The sequence below is a fragment of the Papaver somniferum genome, chromosome 1, assembly GCF_003573695.1.
Source record: "Papaver somniferum cultivar HN1 chromosome 1, ASM357369v1, whole genome shotgun sequence".
In the NCBI taxonomy this organism is placed as follows: Eukaryota; Viridiplantae; Streptophyta; class Magnoliopsida; order Ranunculales; family Papaveraceae; genus Papaver; species Papaver somniferum.
In genome coordinates, this window is record NC_039358.1 from 35,419,830 (window position 1) to 35,439,516 (window position 19,687).

At 35.3% G+C, this 19,687-nt stretch overlaps 2 protein-coding genes and 1 non-coding gene across 4 annotated transcripts; 1 reads left to right on the forward strand and 2 right to left on the reverse strand.

The window, feature by feature from the left end:
* Positions 1 to 1,822: 1,822 nt before the first annotated feature.
* Positions 1,823 to 15,521, forward strand: LOC113283154 (type IV inositol polyphosphate 5-phosphatase 3-like). 2 transcript variants are annotated; one of them, XR_003327369.1, is made up of 13 exons: positions 1,823 to 2,055; positions 11,223 to 11,364; positions 11,486 to 11,597; positions 11,791 to 11,835; positions 12,159 to 12,237; positions 12,350 to 12,454; positions 12,569 to 13,529; positions 13,635 to 13,819; positions 13,907 to 14,015; positions 14,110 to 14,258; positions 14,371 to 14,617; positions 14,808 to 14,905; positions 15,066 to 15,521. XR_003327369.1 is itself a non-coding variant. In XM_026532323.1 (12 exons), the coding sequence occupies exons 2-11, from the start codon at positions 11,323 to 11,325 to the stop codon at positions 14,615 to 14,617; spliced, it is 2,034 nt and encodes a 677-aa protein (XP_026388108.1). In that variant the 5' UTR covers positions 1,823 to 2,055; positions 11,223 to 11,322; the 3' UTR covers positions 14,808 to 15,158. The 2 variants fall into 2 exon arrangements, 1 of the variants encoding a protein (XP_026388108.1); XM_026532323.1 differs by having other exon boundaries at positions 14,808 to 15,158.
* Positions 15,252 to 15,322, reverse strand: TRNAG-GCC. Its single transcript has one exon. It is a non-coding gene; the product is annotated as a tRNA-Gly (tRNA).
* Positions 15,522 to 16,121: 600 nt separating the features above from the next.
* Positions 16,122 to 19,472, reverse strand: LOC113283163 (probable choline kinase 2). The gene is made up of 8 exons (XM_026532336.1): positions 19,275 to 19,472; positions 18,780 to 19,142; positions 17,790 to 17,911; positions 17,515 to 17,710; positions 17,288 to 17,405; positions 17,099 to 17,146; positions 16,576 to 16,676; positions 16,122 to 16,406 (listed from the first exon to the last, which is right to left on the reverse strand). Exons 2-8 carry the CDS (start codon positions 19,119 to 19,121, stop codon positions 16,278 to 16,280), a joined length of 1,056 nt encoding a protein of 351 aa, XP_026388121.1. The 5' UTR covers positions 19,122 to 19,142; positions 19,275 to 19,472; the 3' UTR covers positions 16,122 to 16,277.
* Between the last annotated feature and the right edge of the window lie 215 nt (positions 19,473 to 19,687).

Consider the following 19,687-nt stretch of genomic DNA (forward strand, 5'->3'; position numbering starts at 1 on the left):
GTTATTGCTTGGGTTACAGTTTTTGAGCATCATATTATCTCGACAGAGGACAATTGGGATGCAATTTTTTCCTAATTCCTTTTCTTTTTCCGTTTTATTTTTCTTTCTTTGCTACTACTTGTAGCTCTTTTGTACATTCTATCTTTCAATAAAATCTATCACTTCCAATCAAAAAAAAAAAAAAGAAAGAAATTGTTACGCATAGAGGAAATAGCAACCACAATGGAGAGCACTAGCTAGCAAGAAATTTTCAGCCCAACAAAGATTCGTCAAACAAAGGACCTATGGCATTAAGAGTGTAAAATGAATTGTCATTTTACATTGCATTGATGCAATCCATAGGTGCGAAAAGGATGTCTTGTAATGACATCTTTGGTTTCTACTGAGCTATATTCTAGCCTGGTCCATACTCCACCATAGTAGACCTCACGGCGTTAGTGCTCCTACCCCATAATTGTCCTTGCTTAAAAGGATATGCCTGACACACCTAGTGGCCAGCGTTTTGAGAAGAAAACAAACCTTAATCGTTTCCACAAAGACATCCCAGATTTCCAATCTCTTAATGCATTGTGTATATCTATCTATTTCAAATATCAAATCATGTCTGATGATGTTGTCATGTTATAATTGTTCTAGAACCCTAAAACCATCATAGAACAACCGCAACTAACGGATTTGAAGTACGCTTTAGCCATTTTTGACTAGCTTAAGTTAGTTTTCATTGCCGAAGTTCATCATGTCCGACCATTTTTCTCATGCGCAAATGTGAATAATGACCAGTATTAGGCGCTAGTATTAGGCTAGCAGCCAGTTTGTATTTAGGGTCAACATTTCTTTTCCTTTTAGGTCTCGACTCCCGAGTCCTGTAAGATTTGGTCAAAAAGAGTCTTTTGACTGTTACGGGTACTTGAATCAATCTAGCGGTAGCAGTAATAATTCGTTTTTTATTGTCCAACATAACTATTTCATCGAGACAGTAAATTCCAATATTTTTTTCCCGAAATTTCAGTCGAATTCTTGATGGAAAAACCCAAGATTTTCATTTATCTACTCGTTGTGGTGGTGACGATATACGTTTATCTAGAGAATATAATCATAAATTTTGAGACCAATTATCTTGAAAATAACGGCCTCTTTTGGTCGATTGTAGGTTGGATTTGCCACGATATCAAAGCACCAAATAAAGAAACACACTATCTGTTTCAGAATGACATAATTGAATTGATTGTACGACTAAACAAAAGGAATGATTTTTCTCAAAACTACTAATTTCTAACGTTCCCACAAGCCCATTCGTTGGGGAGTAGCGACTCTTGAAGCTTGAAAGAGACCACCGGGGACGTCATTACTGAACTAACATTGAAAGGAAATAAGAAAAAACCCTACCCTTTTAAAGATTGTCTACTTTGGCGGTGGGAGTTGCACAATACACATCAGGGCCGGCCTTGATTATCATAGCCGTTAAGGGCGTAAAAATGATCTTAGGTTGAGATTAGAGAATAAGACAGAATAAACTCCTCTACCCAACAGACACGGGATAACCTAACCACATGATCAACGAACATGCATGGTCCATGGAGTATGCATCTTTTCCTCTTCTTCTTCTTTATTCTTTTGTTTCGGTACGTACCTGGTACTAATGTGTGTTGAAACCGGAAAAAGGGTGAGTGGAGAAATGCAAGTGAACCTGACATGGCCAATATTGAAAAGCACCATTACCTACCTGCGAACATCATAAACTCATCCACGTGTTGAGATGAGATTGATTGCTGAAAAGTATAAAACCCTCCGTCAAGATCCACCATAATGTGAAAGATATATCCACCAGAGAAAAACACCGAAAAGAAAAAGTTGATCAAAGAAGAAGAAAAAGGCGGGATATAGATAGTAGAGAAGAAAAGAAAGTAAGACTAGTCATTGAATGTTGGGAGGAGAATATATGCTGAATTGCATCAACTGTCAAGACAAAGGAAGTGAAGGAGAAGAAACCAGCCAGGGATTCAACTCTAGAGTCTAATCAAATGATAGCAATTCCCAAAAGAGCTCTAAACTAAGGTAAAAACTATAAGAATATCTTATTCTTCTTTTTACGTTGTCTGGATGAATTTATTCTTCTTCAACCTTTTCTTTCTCTTTTGATCAAGATCTTAATCGTTTAATTAATTAGGAATTAATTAAGTGATTAAACTTTCTCGCTTTTGGTTTTGTTTAATTAATTGATCAAGTCCTGAAAGTATGTTTATCATACTTAATACCATGCGGATTCAGTAACAATAAGTCTTAGGTTCATTAAAATAAGTGGCATAGCATTCATTTTTAACTTTTTAGTTCTAGACCCCCTGCGTAAAGATCGGGAGTTTTCTGATTTTTTCTCGTGAAATTCTTCTCGCAACTACACTCAAAGCTTTTCTCTATTTTTATTCAAAAGAAAAAAATTATCGATCAAAATCGGTTTTAATTTGACATTTAAATTTGTCTAATAACTTAAAAATTGATCTCATAAAATTAGTGCTTGCATACTTCGATGGTCAAGTGTCAAGACCCAAGACACGAGACCTTAAAGCCTTTGGCGGGGTAAAATTGAATGGACTCATGGAGTTATTCATATCTATGTTTTCACGTATATGTGTGTAAGTAGACCCGTAGCGGTAGGGGCTATGATGTGAGATTTGAAGCTATTGCTATCAAATCGAGAATGACACTACAGCGAAGATTTATTATGATATAAACAGTTGCTAGAAGCTGTTATTGTCAAAATACTACAGGAATATGAAAGCATTTAATGTAAAAATTAATTAGGCCAGCCTGCTCGTCCGAGGTCTACCGACCCTCAAATCGTGCGGTCACCAATAGCCTACGGAGTTTTAACCTAATCGTTCTGTTCATTGAGTGATTATACATGTAGGAAACAGATCTCCGGGAATTTGGGTGCTTTACACTTAGGTTGTGTGTGCTATGGATGGTTTTGCATAGGCAAGCCTATAAAATGATTAGATTTGGAATTGGTTAGCAGATGGAATCAAATTTTTTTGAATCTTATACAAGTTAAAAAGTTCTTCTGAAATTTACAGATTTAATAACATCAGCTTTCTCTCGTAGGGAAGTCCGGGGTTGAACCCTTGTAACAGCATAAATCATAGATCAATTTACGTAGATGTGTAGTTCTAGAGGTAAATGGATAAATTATCATGATTTAGGAAGATTTAATAACATCAGCTTTCTCTCATAGAAAGATTTAATAACATCAGCTTTCTCTCATAGGGAAGCAGTGTAAGAAACATCAGAGAGAGTTAAATTTTTCCAATTCTACTCATATCAATATCTTTATAAAAAATTAAATGAGCTAGCTTTTAGTTTTCTAGATTCTAGAAAAAGTTACCAATCCCATTGTAATTTACTTGGGATCTACCAATTTTTTTAGATTACAGTGTATATCCTCCATGAGAAATATTTAAAAATTGGAGTAATTGCTTATGTGTTATTACGATAAGAAATGTTCGAGGTGATTCCAAAGCAAGGATAATCAGAGACTATTGGAGAAAATATTAAATCTCTCATATATTTTGGAATCGAAAATAAACCCTAAAACATCAAGGAAAGTGGCTGGTTTTTTCTTTTAAAATCATTAAATTAAATATAACGTAACTAAAGAACTAACTCGACAACATTTATGAACATTAATATTTTGTCTTCTCCAAATTTGGACGGCCGGCCAAGTTTGAGAGTTGAGACGATCGATTGGTTGGTTGAGATGGGATGGGCAAACGCTCGGATTTGAGCCTTTGTTATATGGTTTGATCATTAATCATGTCTATTTTGGGGGCGCAAATGGGAGAACTTGTCCACTTGTCAATTTCCCATCGCCACTGCCCTTGCTCTTAGTGAGTCTATCAGCCGAAGCAGTGTACCAAGTGAGTCAGCCCTAATTCTAACTAGTTGGTCCGTGGTTAGGTTATAGATCGATTCGAATCAGATTTACAACCTTTTTATTCTTTACCATCATTTAATCGTCTTCCAGAACCGGAATCAAATTCTGAGTAAAATTGCAATTCTATATTCTCGAAGTATCAGTCAAATTTTTTAATTTTTATTTTAACTTCTTCGAAATATAACAATAAAAAAATTTAATTTCAACCGTTAATCTTAAACGGTTGATATTCAAAATGATAAATGGTGGTCTTATACATCTCGAAATGCTTTCATTTTTGGTTGGAGTGTAGAGGCTTATAAGAAGAACATTGTCACCAAAAACTAGTTTCAAATTCATTATCGGTTGGATTTGGTAGAAGAAATGGCGTTAAAATATCAAGATTATATCACTTTTTTATTTTTAACATAAATAATTTATTATAAAAGAAAAATTCTTTACAAACATTTATGGAAAATAAGAAAACTAAGAAAAACTACAAATACATACAGCTGCTCAGTTATAGAGTTTGATCTTGCAGAGCCTGGTATGGCTCCATGCAAATTCGAATCACAAAATTGGTTAAAAAGACCAAAATCAACAATTCCTTGGTGAAATGGACAGTTAGATTTTGATACTGTTTAAATGGAAAAAAAATGTAAAAATAGGCAGGATGTAATCAGTTTCATCGTGCCCATTTTCAAATATTTTTTCTTATTTTTAATTTACACAGGATTTATCCAGTTTCATCCTTTCTATTTTTTAAATTTAAGCTAAGATGTTTCATCCTTACTATTTATTTATTTTTGCCATTTCACCCAAACTATTTTTTACTCGTCTATTTGAACCGTGATTTAAAAATATTTGGACAAATGATCCATTTTCTGAATTCGAATTGTAGTGCAGTGCAGCAGAGTCTAAACTCCTAGCCGTCATGTCATGAACAGTCTTGTGTGGATTGTTCTCACCATTTTACACGCAGTCCTCTGACTGATCCTCACTTGGGAGTAAGTCGACCATTTTAGCCTGGTGACATTACGAACCTAACAAGCTTGGTCGGATTTTGCCACCTGCCGAATAACATTCATTAAACCATTAGATTTGATCAATTTTTCTTGAAAAAGACTAGATTGAATAGGGGATTTCCTCAAAAGAAAAAAAGTAGAAAAAAAAAATCCTACTTTCAATCATCCAAGTACAATTGTGAATTTGACCGGACTATAGGTAAAAGCTAAACGCCAAAAACGCAAGAAAACGACTCACCATGTCTTATATGTCTGTAGCACCTATAATACTGTTAATACATGGACAAAATTCAAGATTTATGATGAAACCCCGAGCTTTGATTTACGACCTATCATTATTTCGATTTCATTCCCACCCCCGACCATCTTGTAAGGAATTTGCCAGGGATATGACCGTGGCACAGTGTATGCTTGACCCCAACAGTAAACCCCACCACAAGATCCATTTCCCATCCTAGTTAGTAAGTTCGCGAATGATTCGCGAATCATTCGCGAATTTTTACGTATCACGAATTTTACCGTCTTATTCGCGTACGTTTGTAACTCCGAACCCAAGTCGCGTATTATGTGGCATTCCCGGATTATTCGCGAATCGTTCACGAATTTTACGTATCCCGAATGATACGTCCGCTTAATTCGCCATAAATTCTTTAGCTTTTACTTTTCAAAGACTCCATTTTTTGGGCTTTACTGCCTCCCGAGCATACACGACCGAATATTAGACGTGTTGTAATTTTTATGAAACAAAAACGACTGAAGAGATTTGAAGGTGAGGTGAGAAAGATCTCAAACTCACTAACCAAGCATCTAAACCACCATACGACGTCCTCTTAGATAACTAATGTTGTATATATTATTAATATCATCATATTAAGTTTATTTTTTCTTTAAGTAACTCACACATATGCATAAAAATTGGTCTATGACCTTATAAATACAAATTATTTGTTATATATAGATACCGAATTTTCAGAGCCGAACTCACATTTATAAATCGAATTATACACGTACGTATGCCGTTCCGAATTACTGACGAATCACGTCCCGTTGACCGAATTTTGAACCGAATCTGGATTTTACAAAACCGTATAATACTCGTACGTTTATCGTTCCGTACGTTTGACGAATCCCGAATTGCTAACTAGGTTTCCCATCCCCTGCTCCATCTTCTGTTCACCACTGCACAGTGCCCAGTGAGTTTATCTAGTAGTCTAGTAGGTAGGTCCTCTTTTTAATTTCCGGTGAGAATTTCACCATCCACGGGAGATTTGTGGGGAAATTTTTCGTGTGATGGGTATGGTTGGCGGATGATCAATGGACGGGGCCGTCCAGGAATTAATATTTTTTGGCTGGTGACCGACCAAAATAGTAGTAGCAGTGTAGCACTGTATGAAAAGTCATAGTCGTACTGTGCTGTGGTAGTGAACTTTGACCACAAGAAATAACAGTACAGTACGAAAAAGGCTAGCTAATGTGGACTTTGATTAAACCTACCAAGATCAAATAAATTCCTTTGATGATTGTGAACCATTAAATGTGCAGTTTCGATTGTCACCTATGATTTTCCCACCTAAAAATCCGAAAAGACCACACTTTGAAACACTGTTTACAACTTTGGCCAAACTATAGTATAGATCCCACCTAAAACCACAGTCATATCGTCATTTGTTTGCTGCTGGCCATGATTTGAGTTTTCAACGTCTATCTTCATAGTGAGTAGGAATTTCTATTTTCAAAAATAATTAAACGGTGTCCACGTAAAAACGTGCAGTGATAATATATTTATTCCGTAAGAAGAAAAATCCGAAAATAATTAACCCGGTGGATAAACCATACATTATCAGATAACTTGGGGGATTAGAGTCCCAAACACAATGATAATATAGTTCATCATTATTAGAAGAAAGATAATATAAGTGTAAGGTGGCATTTTGGTAATGGGAACACAAACACCCTAGTAATCACGACTCAAGAATGATAAATAAAATGGATGAGTTCATTGATTAATCAGCATGCCGTGGCATTTTGGCAATCACAGTTGCCCAGCAAACCCCACACAAACACAAGGATGAGGCTTGGCCTTGCCCATAAATATCTAAGTCTAAGCCCTACCAAGATGCATCATTCATAGTCTTATCTCTTCTTCATCTTCTGCCTTTTGAAGCGTGGAACCAGCAGCATAGAAAAAGGAAAAGATGAAAATGTAAATTTGAAACTTCAAAAAATTTACAACATTGATTCTGATAGATCACTTATCAGGAAGGAAATCTAGTACTATGGTGTTGAACCTGCAATGACTTTTTTAACTTTTGTTTTGTAATCAGAAGTTTGCTATTTGTACACGGCTACACTAGTCACTCGTGTCTCTGTCAATAGCTTTGTCAACAATCTAGGAAAACGTATCCCAATGTTATCTCAATTTTACCTTTCTTAAGCAATTACCCAACAGAGATATTTATTTTCAAAAAATTTATCTATTTTCAGTTAGTATTTGTTTTATTATTTTTCTTAGATTTAGTAGCTGTTCGTTTTTTTTTTCCTTTTCCCGGACTCAACTTACTCATATGCGTGCGCATGAGTCATTACATGTGAATTTGTCTGGTTATGTCTAATTTAAAAATTACTCCCTACATTCCTTTTTAATAGGCTGGTTTTGTTGAGAACTAATCATTGAAAGTGGTCCTCATGACACTTGTCAATAAAAGAAGTGAAGTGAAATGGTCCCCATGACACTTGTCAACAAAAGAAGTAAAGTGAAATGGTCCACATGACACTTGTCATCAAAAGAAATTAAGAGAAAAGTGGTCCCAGAAAACTAAAGTAACATTTAACTTTACCAATAGCCTTTTTTTTGAAACATTTATTTATAGAAACCAGCATATTAAAAAGGAACGGAGGGAGTATTAATTAGTAGAGATCAGAAAATGGAAAAATAAACGATCAGACTCGTGTGATATCGAGTCAGAAATCAGAAAAATGAAAAGACAAACACGAGTCAGATGCATATCACGAGTCAAACCCAAACAAAGAAGGTGTTAATCTACAACATTTACATATATAACAACAATTTTAGAAAATAATTAGATTCAAGCCAACTTGAGGAAAAGAAAATAATATTAGCAAAAAAAATAATTGATTTTAAAAGACAGACAATACCCAAACACGGTGGGAATCCAGGATTTTTATCTGGCCGGAAATTGTTAGGACTTGAAACCTAATTTTTCTATTGCATTCGGTTCCAAGTCCATTGAGATATTCGAGAGGAGTCATACCCATTAGCATCCCTACCATTGGTTGGTACCCTAGTTAACAATTCGGGATTCAGCAAACGTACGGAACGGCAAACGTACGAGTATTATACGGTTTTGTAAAATCCAGATTCGGTCCAAAATTCGGTCAACGGGACGTGATTCGTCAGTAATTCGAAACGGCATACGTACATGTATAATTCGATTTATAAATGTGAGTTCGGCTCTGAAAATTCGGTATCTATATATAACAAATAATTTGTATTTATAAGGTCATAGACCAATTTTTATGCATATGTGTGAGTTACTTAAAGAAAAAATAAACTTAATATGATGATATTAATAATATATACAACATTAGTTATCTAAGAGGACGTCGTATGGTGGTTTAGATGCTTGGTTAGTGAGTTTGAGATCTCTCTCACCTCACCTTCAAATCTCTTCAGTCGTTTTTGTTTCATAAAAATTACAACACGTCTAATATTCGGTCGTGTATGCTCGGGAGGCAGTAAAGCCCAAAAAATGGAGTCTTTGAAAAGTAAAAGCTAAAGAATTTATGGCGAATTAAACGGACGTATCATTCGGGATACGTAAAATTCGTGAACGATTCGCGAATAATCCGGGAATGCCACATAATACGCGACTTGGGCTCGGAGTTGCAAACGTACGCGAATAAAACGGTAAAATTCGTGATACGGAAAAATTCGCGAATCATTCGCGAACTTACTAACTAGGGTTGGTACACATACAACGTTTGAATCAACATGGAACTTTTTCTTACGTATGAATCTGTATTATTACATTTCAATTATTTTAGTGGGTTGTCCAATATCCTTTCGGTGACCCATATTGCGTTGAAAGGATATTTATAAAAAAGATATATAAAAAAGATTGTTATTTTCAATTCAATCAGTATTAATTGGTCAGTGATCCCGGCTCATTGAATCCTTTTTCTGTGATGAATTGTTAGCAATAGTCCTATAAATTTTTTTCTGTGGACCGAGGAGTATCTATTTTGATTCGGACTTTCGACAACGACTACCATTCTTATTGGTAGCGCCGATAGCAATGATCAGAATTCGAAACTCGTCAATATAAAAATAGTTGTTATAAAGAAAAAAACATAAAATAAATTAAAAAGAAAAGGAGATCCAAACTAAAAGCATATTCCATTAATACGATCCATGTCCCTATAAAGAATTTGAATACCATCATTTAGGATATTGCTTTGTGCATTATACATGATTCTTAGGATATTGCTTAAAAAATAATACTACGTATGTATGTGGTATAGGATACTGTTGAACCTTTTCTTTTTGAAGCTTTCAAAAGGTTATGATATAAAAGATTTTATTCTCCATTAAAATTGACCTTAGAAATTCCATTTAATCTTTGTCATCTTGATCTGGATTAGGTGGTATTTCCCTTTTCTTCCCTTTTTCTGTTATTTGAAACACACATGTGAGTTAGGTCGTCACGAAATAACTAAATATCTCGATCTATAAATTCTTTGTCAAATACAAAAAAAAAAAACTATTTAGTCAACATTTAAATGATAATTCATTTGAGGGAGGAAATGTAGAGTAGAATAGGCAAATTAATTCTTTCTCTAATCATGGAGACAACTGCTTTTCAGCCTCAAAGAGAAAAAAACACCTTTTACTGTTCATTAACAAAGATAGTTGAGCTACTCAATGATGTGTAAAACCAAATTTGGCAACAAAATGGTTCCTATCATATCCTACGTAAATTCTTATAGCTTAGTAATATTCAATGCCGTAAAAAGTTTTTTTTTTTAACTCAGATCATTGATATAATCACCCAGTAATTTTATCATCGCACTACAATGATGTCGATGCTATGACATGTTTTCTGATGCCATTTCCGTATCCGAACACTAAGATTCTGAAGATTTTTTTTCCCGCTCTCGTATTGTTTGATCATTTTTTATCTAACACCTCCACAACCGACCATTTTAAATGGATGGTGCTAATTCCGTATCCAAACACTAAAAACTCAGTATCCATATGTTAGTATTGAGTTGCATATCCTGTTTCTATTTAATGAGATAATATTAACTATCACCTTGAGCATAAAGATAATGAGTAGATTAGCAACTTAGATTAGATTATTCTAAAGAGATACTGATTAAGTACAAAGAATTAGGAATGGTGATGGTGGTTACCACCTTAGATTAGATTAGTTTAAGGAATCATTTATATTAAGTATTCGCATGATCAAAAAAATGGTGATTAGATTAGCAACTTAGATTAGATTAAGCAAAAGAGATATTGTTAAGTATCACATAATGGTGATTAGGTACAAACAATTAGGAATGGTGATGGTGGTTAGTAACTTTATTTTAAGAAAACAACTATATAAATATTACCATAATCATAAAAATGGTGATGGGATCATTAGCTAGATTAGATAATTTCAACTCGTTGTACTAATAATATCTAGGATTAAAAATAATGTTTGAAGTGGCTTTAAGCCTTGCTTATTGGCCATTTTGGATACTTTGAATATTTGATCCCAATGGCTTAAAATCCATTAAATAAGTTAAAACTTTGTTTGTTTTCGTTTAATAGTGTTTGTTTTGTCCATCCAAACTCATAATAATATCTGTAATTATGCATCCCCTCCTTATATTGTGTTTTCTCTTGGGAACCACAGGGAGACACTCCAAATTCTTGGGCATTATCTTGTCGACCTGAATATTTTATTCTGTGTTAATAGGTCTTGGACAATTCTAAGATAATACAGTTTCTGAAAAATAAAATATAAAGATTATTGTGAATTTTTCTACTTTACTATTTTGATTATTTAGCCTCTTAGTAGTTTTACTGGAGATTTCTTTTTCTTATATTGGTGTTCAATTACCAAGGTAAGTTATGATGAAGAAGATTGACTCATGGTGATGATGATCATCTCCTTCCTCTTGTCTTTACCCAACAACTTGTCTATCTTCCTATCAAACAGCCCCATTATAGAAAGTTAAGTTATTTCATCAACTTGTTTTATTTTTACTTTTTTATTTAGAGAGAGAGAAAGAGATATAAGAAGAAGAAATAATCACAGAAGAATAAGATCTCAAAACCCCAACTTGCTGGTTATATTAATATCACCACCACACAACAACATGGCACCACTTATGAAACCCAATTTCAGAAGACAATCTGAGGTATGTATATCCATTTCCTTCTTTTATCATTTTGCCTTCTTTTTTATTTGTTCTGTTTTTCTTCACTTCTTTTCTAGCTTGATTTCTCTGATTGATTCCTGTTTTTTTTATTTACATACAGTTTTTCTGGCCAAGAATTGTTCTGAAAAAGCTGCTAAACATACACAAGAATGAAGATGATTTTAGTGCTGACCCAGATGAAGCTGATAGTGGCTCTGATTCTGATGATGAAGGTAATCAATAGATACAGAAAATCAGAGAATGACCCAGACATTCATTTTTCTTGTTTTTTCAGTATCAGAAGCTTTTTAATGGAAAAACATTGATTTTTTTTTTTTCATTCATGGTTCCCCCTGTTTCTTGGTTCTGTCTATCTGTTCTTGATAACCCAATTTGTTTCTTTCTTTGTCTGTTTGTTTTTGGCAGAAATTGGTGTTAACAAAGTGGAGCAATCTAAATTCGTGTTTAATGGTAATGCTAATGATTTTTTAGTAAAATTCTATTCAGAAATGTACTTTTTTTGTTCTTGTTGGTTGTTGGTTTGGATCTTTATGGGTAATAGAGTAGCTAACAAAAAAAGAGAATTTTAGGAAAGTAAGAACATTTTTTTGCTATCAAATCCAAATCAACAGTAGATTCCGGTATCTTCGGAACATGATTCAAAGGATTAAGCATAACAATAGAAGAATGATATGTACTTGTTCTTACTCCAAATTACTCAATTTAGTACATGGTAATAGTAGCTAGATGTGGACTTGTATTCTGAATTTTTTTCATGGTATGCAAAATTATAGGAAATGAGACATTCATCAAGAGAAGACGGCGGAATTCGGAGACTTTTCGGACTCAATATATAAACAACAAAGAGATTAGGTATGTAATTTCAACCTTAACTGTTTTGAGAAGAATAGTACTATTAGCTAAAATGGGCAATTCATGATGGTAGAATTCTTTGCTTACCTGCAATTTGCTTTGGTTTTCTTAGAGTTTGTGTTGGGACATGGAACGTTGGCGGTGTAGTTCCACCGGATGACCTTGATATCAAAGATTGGTTGGATACAGATGAGCTAGCCGATATATATGTGCTCGGGTAATTGTCTCCTTACACACTCTGTGTCTAAAAATTCCACATTGATTTATAGTGTTTTTCAATCTTTGCATTTCTGTTATTCATTTTTAGTTTGTTGTTCGTACGTAATTGTAGTTTTCAAGAGATTGTTCCATTAAATGCTGGAAACATTTTCGGTGCTGAAGACAACAAACCTGTACAAGTATGGGAAAGTGTTATTCGCAATACGTTGAATAAAACTCAGCCATTGAAGGAAAAAACATTTAAATGCTACAGTGCACCTCCTTCTCCAACAAAAACTAGTACATTGAATGATATAGTAGATATGGAAGATGAAATACTGAATGGAACTTCTAGTGATGATGAAATTGGTGAAGAAGTCCATCCAGTGGACGATGAGTCGATGGACTTCTTCGAAGAAATCGATCAAATGGATGGAACCGAAGATAGTGTTAAGCTCCCAACACTTGCTGTTGTGTTAAAGGCTCTAAGAGAAGAGGAAGAATTAGAGAGTGAAATTATTTCACCAAAGATTCTGAAGGCCTTAAAACAAGACAGATTAGAGACTGTAAGGATTCTACAGGCTTTGAAAGAAGATGGGTTAGAGAATGAAGTTATTTCGCCCAAGGTACTAAGCAGATTAAATTGCCTGAAATTGGAGGATAGTCTGGGAAGCCCGGAACCAGCAGTTAAACACCAACAGAAAATTTTAAACAGAAACCTTAGTGGGATAGAAAAGATTGGTCTAAGTTGGCCAGAGCCACCACTGAATTTCGTTGGCCAGCATGTTCATGAGAGAGCGAAATCGTTTAAATCAGTAAAGACTTTTAAGAAATCCGATTCTATTAGAAAATACAATTCTTTTAAGCCAGCACCAAGTGGAGATAGATTTGGTTTTGCTGAGACAGATTCAATCTTGGAATGTGACCTCGATGCACATATAGCCAAGAAGAGACCACCATTCGTAAAGATAGTTAGCAAGCAAATGGTTGGAGTTTTCATTACTATATGGGTTCGGAGAGGCTTGAGGCGACATATTCAGAACTTGAAGGTTTCTGCTGTTGGTGTTGGTGTTATGGGTTACATTGGTAACAAGGTTGGTTTCTACTATCTCCTTGCCTTATTGACTTATTAGCACGTTTCCGTATCTAGTGAAGTAGTGTTTACTGAATCATTTTCATGAATTCCGCAAACTATGCAGGGATCTGTATCAGTAAGCATGTCTATCTACCAGACACCCTTCTGTTTTATATGCACACATTTAACATCCGGTGAAAAAGAAGAAAATGAACTCAAAAGAAATTCTGATGTGCAAGAAATTCATAGACGGACCCAGTTTCATTCAGTTTCTGCAATTGGTTTAGCTAAAACCATAAGCGACCATGAGTAAGTATAGAGCAAAACTTATGGAATATTAAACAGTTGATAGTTTCCGTCTTTTCTTATTTGCACTGCATTCTCATGTATCCGCAGAAGAATATTTTGGTTTGGGGATTTAAACTATCGAATCAGTTTACCGTACGAGAAAACATGCAAACTCATCTCAGAAAGCGCATGGTCTTCATTGCTTGAGAAAGACCAGGTATGTTTCTCAATTCCATTATAATTTACAAGATAGTGTCTAACTTGAGTAATGCTCAACTTGGACTAATGAATATGATCATATGTCACATTAGCTATCAAAAGAATTCAAAAAAGGGCACGTATTTGAAGGATGGAAAGAAGGTACCTTAAGTTTTGCACCTACATACAAATATGAACCTCATTCAAGAAAATATTGCGGAGATGACCCAACGAAAAAGGAAAAGAGACGTGTTCCTTCATGGTATGAATGTAAAAGTTGTACATCTAACATTTGACTGTATCAAACTATTAGCTTTCTTAGAAATGGACTACTTTGGCTTTTTTTTTAAACTGTCATAAAATTATCATTTCAGGTGTGACCGGATACTTTCATTTGGGAAGGGATTGAGAAACTTGAATTATAGAAGGACAGAAAACTTGCTTTCTGATCATCGACCAGTGACTGCCCTTTTTATGGCTGAGGTAGAGGTCTTCTGTCATAGGAAACTAAAGAAGGCCCTTGTATTCACCGATGCAGAACTAGCACTCGAAGAGGAAGAAGAAGATGCTATACGAGATTTGGATTTCAATATCGGGATTGGAAGGAGTCGTTTCGGATAGGTACTCATCCTTCCTTTCCTTCATTATAGCGTAACGCTGCCAAGTGTTTTTAATTTCTGATTTTAACCGCATCTTGGCCGAGTTCTAGATTAGATAATTGGCGTTCTGTTCAAAAACAACCTTATGCACATTCCCCTGTGTTGGTACCAGCAACTTACTAAATCTTTTTCTTCTGTTCTTTGTATTGCAGGATGCATCAAGTTGGGATTGTTAAAGAAATCCATTTCTGGCATTACAATACTTCTCCAGAGTTCAAACATAAACACAGGCAACTGCGCACATTTCTCAGTATGCTCTCATCCTTTCAACATTTTACTCCTTGGATAGGATCTCCTTGACTAATGATATGCGCGCGGTTGTCTGTTCCTTGTAAATTTGTATCTTCAAATATATACACAACTGCTTGTTTTGAGAGCATGTTGATTCGAGTTACATTCTTTGTGTGCAGTGTTGTCAATAAAATTTTACAACCTGTAAAAGTGTTCACATAACAAAGCAACTTCATCCTTGATCTCCAATTGATGTTTTGTTCGGGTTCCTTCATAACTCAGTCAACTGATTACAAAAAGAGAGCCAAATCAAACCTCTTCCCAACAACCTGAGCTTTAGCACCCCTTGAGGGGAAAAAAAAGAATGTACCAGCCGGGAATCGAACCCGGGTCTGTACCGTGGCAGGGTACTATTCTACCACTAGACCACTGGTACTTTGTTGTTGATAACAATATAAAGAGTTAACTGACGGGTTCCAAGTTTTAAAGTGGCACACTGCAAGATGGCATCTGATGCCTAGTTAGCAATTCGGGATTCGGCAAACGTACGAGTATTATACGGTTTTTTATCGGTCCAAAATTCGGTCAACGGGACGTGATTCGTCAGTAATTCGGAGCGGCATACGTACGTGTATAATTCGATTTATAAATGTGAGTTCGGCTCTGAAAATTCGGTATCTATATATAACAAATAATTTGTATTTATAAGGTCATATACCAATTTTTATGCATACGTGTGAGTTATTTAAAGCAAAAATAAACTTAATATGATGATATTAATAATATATACAACATTAGTTATCCAAGAGGACGTCGTATGGTGGTTTAGATGCTTGGTTAGTGAGTTTGAGATCTCTCTCACCTTCACCTTCAAATCTCTTCACTCGTTTTTGTTTCACAAAAATTACAACACGTCTAATATTCGGTTGTGTATGCTCGGGAGGCAGTAAAGCCCAAAAAATGGAGTCTTTGAAAAGTAAAAGCTAAAGAATTTATGGCGAATTAAGCGGACGTATCATTCGGGATACGTAAAATTCGTGAACGATTCGCGAATAATCCGGTAATGCCACATAATACACGACTTGGGTTCGGAATTGCAAACGTACGCGAATAAGACGGTAAAATTCGTGATACGGAAAAATTCGCGAATCATTCACGAACTTACTAACTAGGATCTGATGCAAGTGGGAAAAATTCAAAGGAAATCCAACAAAATGGAAGTTTTTTCCCAAAAGAATAAGAACTTGGAGATAATTTCTGGAATTATTATTATTACTGCTACAAAGTACATATTTTACATGAAACTTTCAAACCTCAAAAGTATGATTTACACATTGCACTGCTGGGAATGAAGATTACAGGAAATGAATTGTTTAGGATTTAAAGGTAAACTATCTCACAACGGTGACATCATTGCTGTCTAAAGAAGATGACAATTGTTTGGGCTTCGTCAACCAGTATTGGTCAAGCCTTTGCCTTGCATACTCCATGTAATCGAAGTCGATTTCATTGACATGTTCCTGTAAGCAAAACACTTGTCAGATGGAGGGTCTAAACAATAGCGTTAAAAAACAAAGAGAGGTGCGGAAGTCATCTTTTTTTAGGCCCAGAATATCTATCCCAATAATTCACTTCATTCTGGACAATGCCTGAATTTTACCAACAATGTGAAGACACTGGAAAGCTTACCGAGATTATTCCCCACAAGCCCCAAGCCAAATGGCTTGCAAGGGTGAACTTCTCTACATCTTCAAGTAGCTCTTCCACGTCAATGTCGCTTGGCTGTTTGCCTAAGACAAATCAAAAAAGGTGCTAAGTAACAAACTGAAGAAAATAAATCTCTAACTCAGCACTTTCTTTCAATGTCACAGAACATTAGATTCAGTCAGCCGGTCTAAAAATCTAGAATTTCCAGAGAAACATTGGCCTGCTCCACCAAACAATGAGGTTCTGGCGGGATTTTGTTGCAAGGTCCACTACCCATTTGGCACTAGGAAAATGACTACAATCACATTCACGCTAAAGGTTATTTTAGTAAACACTAGCTGACAATAATAATAAGTTTCAGAATTGAGATATATGTGGAATTTACCTCCCTTACGGAGTTTCTCATTCTACAAGTTATGGTGGGCGAAATTTTTTGATAAAGTGTTTTGAACAACGCTTTGTATAATACAAGTACATTGATTAGACAAAAAAACTAAATAATCACCTGAAGTACTCAAATACTGAATTACGAATCTTTTCCGTTCCTCCAAAGCTGTTAAACAAGTGTTGGAAGCAAATGAGCTTAATTAGAGCTGCTGTCAGCTAGTAAGATTTTCTTTCTTAAACTAAAAAAAAATAAGAAAGAAAAAGACTGATGAAATAAAGGACCGCAAAGCTGGATAACAACACTCACCTGGGTATTTATTGAAATCTAAGATATGAGGTGTCTCAGAATGATAATCAGCGGACATTTCACAGAAGTGATTCGCAATATCATAGGCGATCGGACTATAACCAGAGTACTCATAATCCTGGAAAACAGGAAACGTGGAAACATTAAGTTTGTTACTACATATTTCAAACCAAACAATGGTTTAAACTTAAGAACCTAAAACTTATGAGATAAGATAAGAAACTTACGATTATAGTTACTAATCTGGTTGTTTCATCCATCATGATATTTCCATATTGCAAATCGTTGTGGCAAAAGCCAACCCTTCTGCTCTCTCCTGAAAGTGCCTTTTCCAAGATAGAGATTTCTGCCTCAAGGGAATCCAACTTAAGTGCAGTAGCTTCTTCAGGAGAACACACACGTTTGGCCTCAACAAGCCAATTTCTGAGGAAAGAGTAACCAGTTAGGAAAAATAGAGTTCTTGCAGTTACGGGTTGGCAAATAGTGGTGAATAAATCTGTACCTTAATCGTTTCCAGAGGATTACATCCTTTGGGCCGGGCATATGAAGATCATGGAACTCCCACATTTTGGCTGCTATTAAAGCAGATATCTCTGGGTCACGCAAGTCAGGTGCAGATAGTGTCTGAAATTACCAGAAACCACAAGGAAACACAATCATTACTTTAAGAATGTCAAACAGTAACAAAATAACAATCTCTAAACAGTTTATTTACCAAGTCATCTGCGAACAAATCAGCTGCAACCTTCCAGACCATTTACATTAAAGTACATAACATACAAACAAAAATAGTGACATGACATTTAAGACACCTCAGTGAGTGCCCTGTAAATTACAAACCAAAGAATGGGTTCAAAAAGCAGCTTTGCTCCAAGGGGTAACCGAGAATGTTTCTTCGTGGTCAGTTTTTCCTCTTGCTAGGTTTGAAATTCTAAGGTGCCCACACCTAATAGCCGAAAACACAGATAGTACGAACACGACTCACATCAACGAAACGTGTAAGAAAACAACCTAAGCAACTTTGATTTTTTGTCTGTAACACACCATCACATACTTAGAACTGAACTGTAATATAGCAAAATCCATTTTGAGGGGAAAGGTTAAAAAACAAGTACTTTAAACATACACAGCCACAGGCTCCAATTTAACAGAAACAAAATTAGCAAATTGTCTAAAATTTCAAGACCCAACATAATGCGTAACAATTTTGCCATCTAATGAATCCAGATATACATGGACATTGAATTTCTCCCGTAGACACATTAGTCTATACTAGTTGTTCAACCTTATCTTGAGCACTATAATAAATGTTTATTGCCATTCTAACCGAAACACAAAGCAACAATCGATCTCTAATTTTCCTATAAGATTGCAATCAAAATTCAAGTATCCCCATCCATAAAACCACATGATATATGCAAAATCAGCAAAATAACCAATAATCCAATAAAATTCAATCAATATACATTGGAAAGGAGGAAAAACAACATACCCTTGCATGAATAAATTCCTCGATCCGTCCATTCTGAAACCTCCCAAGAAGCCTCGGCCCTTGTCCATGTTTGGACATGCAGTCAAACGTCCGAATCTCATCATTCCTATCAAAAAAACAATCCACACCTTCACCATAAATCCTCACCAGAACCTTCCTAGGATTATCATCCCCTTTTGCTTTCGGCCACTTTATCTGATACACTTCATTTGTCATTGCTCCTTTCAACGGAGTCACCTGTAAATCATTAGAATCTACAATATCACTCCATTTTGATGCCAATGAATGTAATATCTTCTTTGCTTCTCCTGGTAATCGTCCTTCACTATTATTCACACCCATCACAATACCAAATCTGAGGGCCTAAAACACAAAAACAGTATAATCAGATCACAAATCTCAGAAATCTTCACCAAAAACTTGCAAGATTCTAAATAACCAATGAAAATACAATCAAATTGATTTGGAGTTTCAAGACAGCATAGAGATTTGTACCAGGAAATCAATGGATGAAATCTGAAGGCTGTGGATTTGAGATTTTGGATTGAAAGTTTTGGGGAATGGAAATGGGTGGATTTTTCAAGAGAGATTCCGTAGGAGCAGAAGGAATCAGTGAAAAACCAAAGAAAAATTTGGGGGAAATATTTTATTTTCTAGTGGAGTCGGAGTCCTATTTTTGTTGCATTTTCTCGTTATTATCAGCCGTTAAAGTTGAAAGAAAAAAGGAAGGATCCTAAATATGCTGCTGTTTATGTATATGACACGTGCTGTTCTGCGGTTACTTTTGTTTGCATGCACCAATATTTTTATATTTGCATGCAAGGAATATTTTTTGAGTATATCTGCCAGCACTATTAGAATTTAGAAGAAAAATATCTTGATTGCCAGCCAGCCAGCAAGGACCCATG

Coding starts and splice junctions, on each gene's coding strand:
- LOC113283154 (XM_026532323.1), top strand. CDS start 11,323: ATGGCACCACTTATGAAACCCAATTTCAGAAGACAATCTGAG. Junction 11,365..11,485: donor ATTTCAGAAGACAATCTGAG/GTATGTATATCC, acceptor ATTTACATACAG/TTTTTCTGGCCAAGAATTGT. Junction 14,016..14,109: donor CATTGCTTGAGAAAGACCAG/GTATGTTTCTCA, acceptor ATGTCACATTAG/CTATCAAAAGAATTCAAAAA.
- LOC113283163 (XM_026532336.1), bottom strand. CDS start 19,121: ATGGGTGTGAATAATAGTGAAGGACGATTACCAGGAGAAGCAAAGAAG. Junction 16,677..17,098: donor TCAGTATTTGAGTACTTCAG/GTGATTATTTAG, acceptor GATTTGTCTTAG/GCAAACAGCCAAGCGACATT. Junction 16,407..16,575: donor GCTTGTGGGGAATAATCTCG/GTAAGCTTTCCA, acceptor TTTTGCTTACAG/GAACATGTCAATGAAATCGA.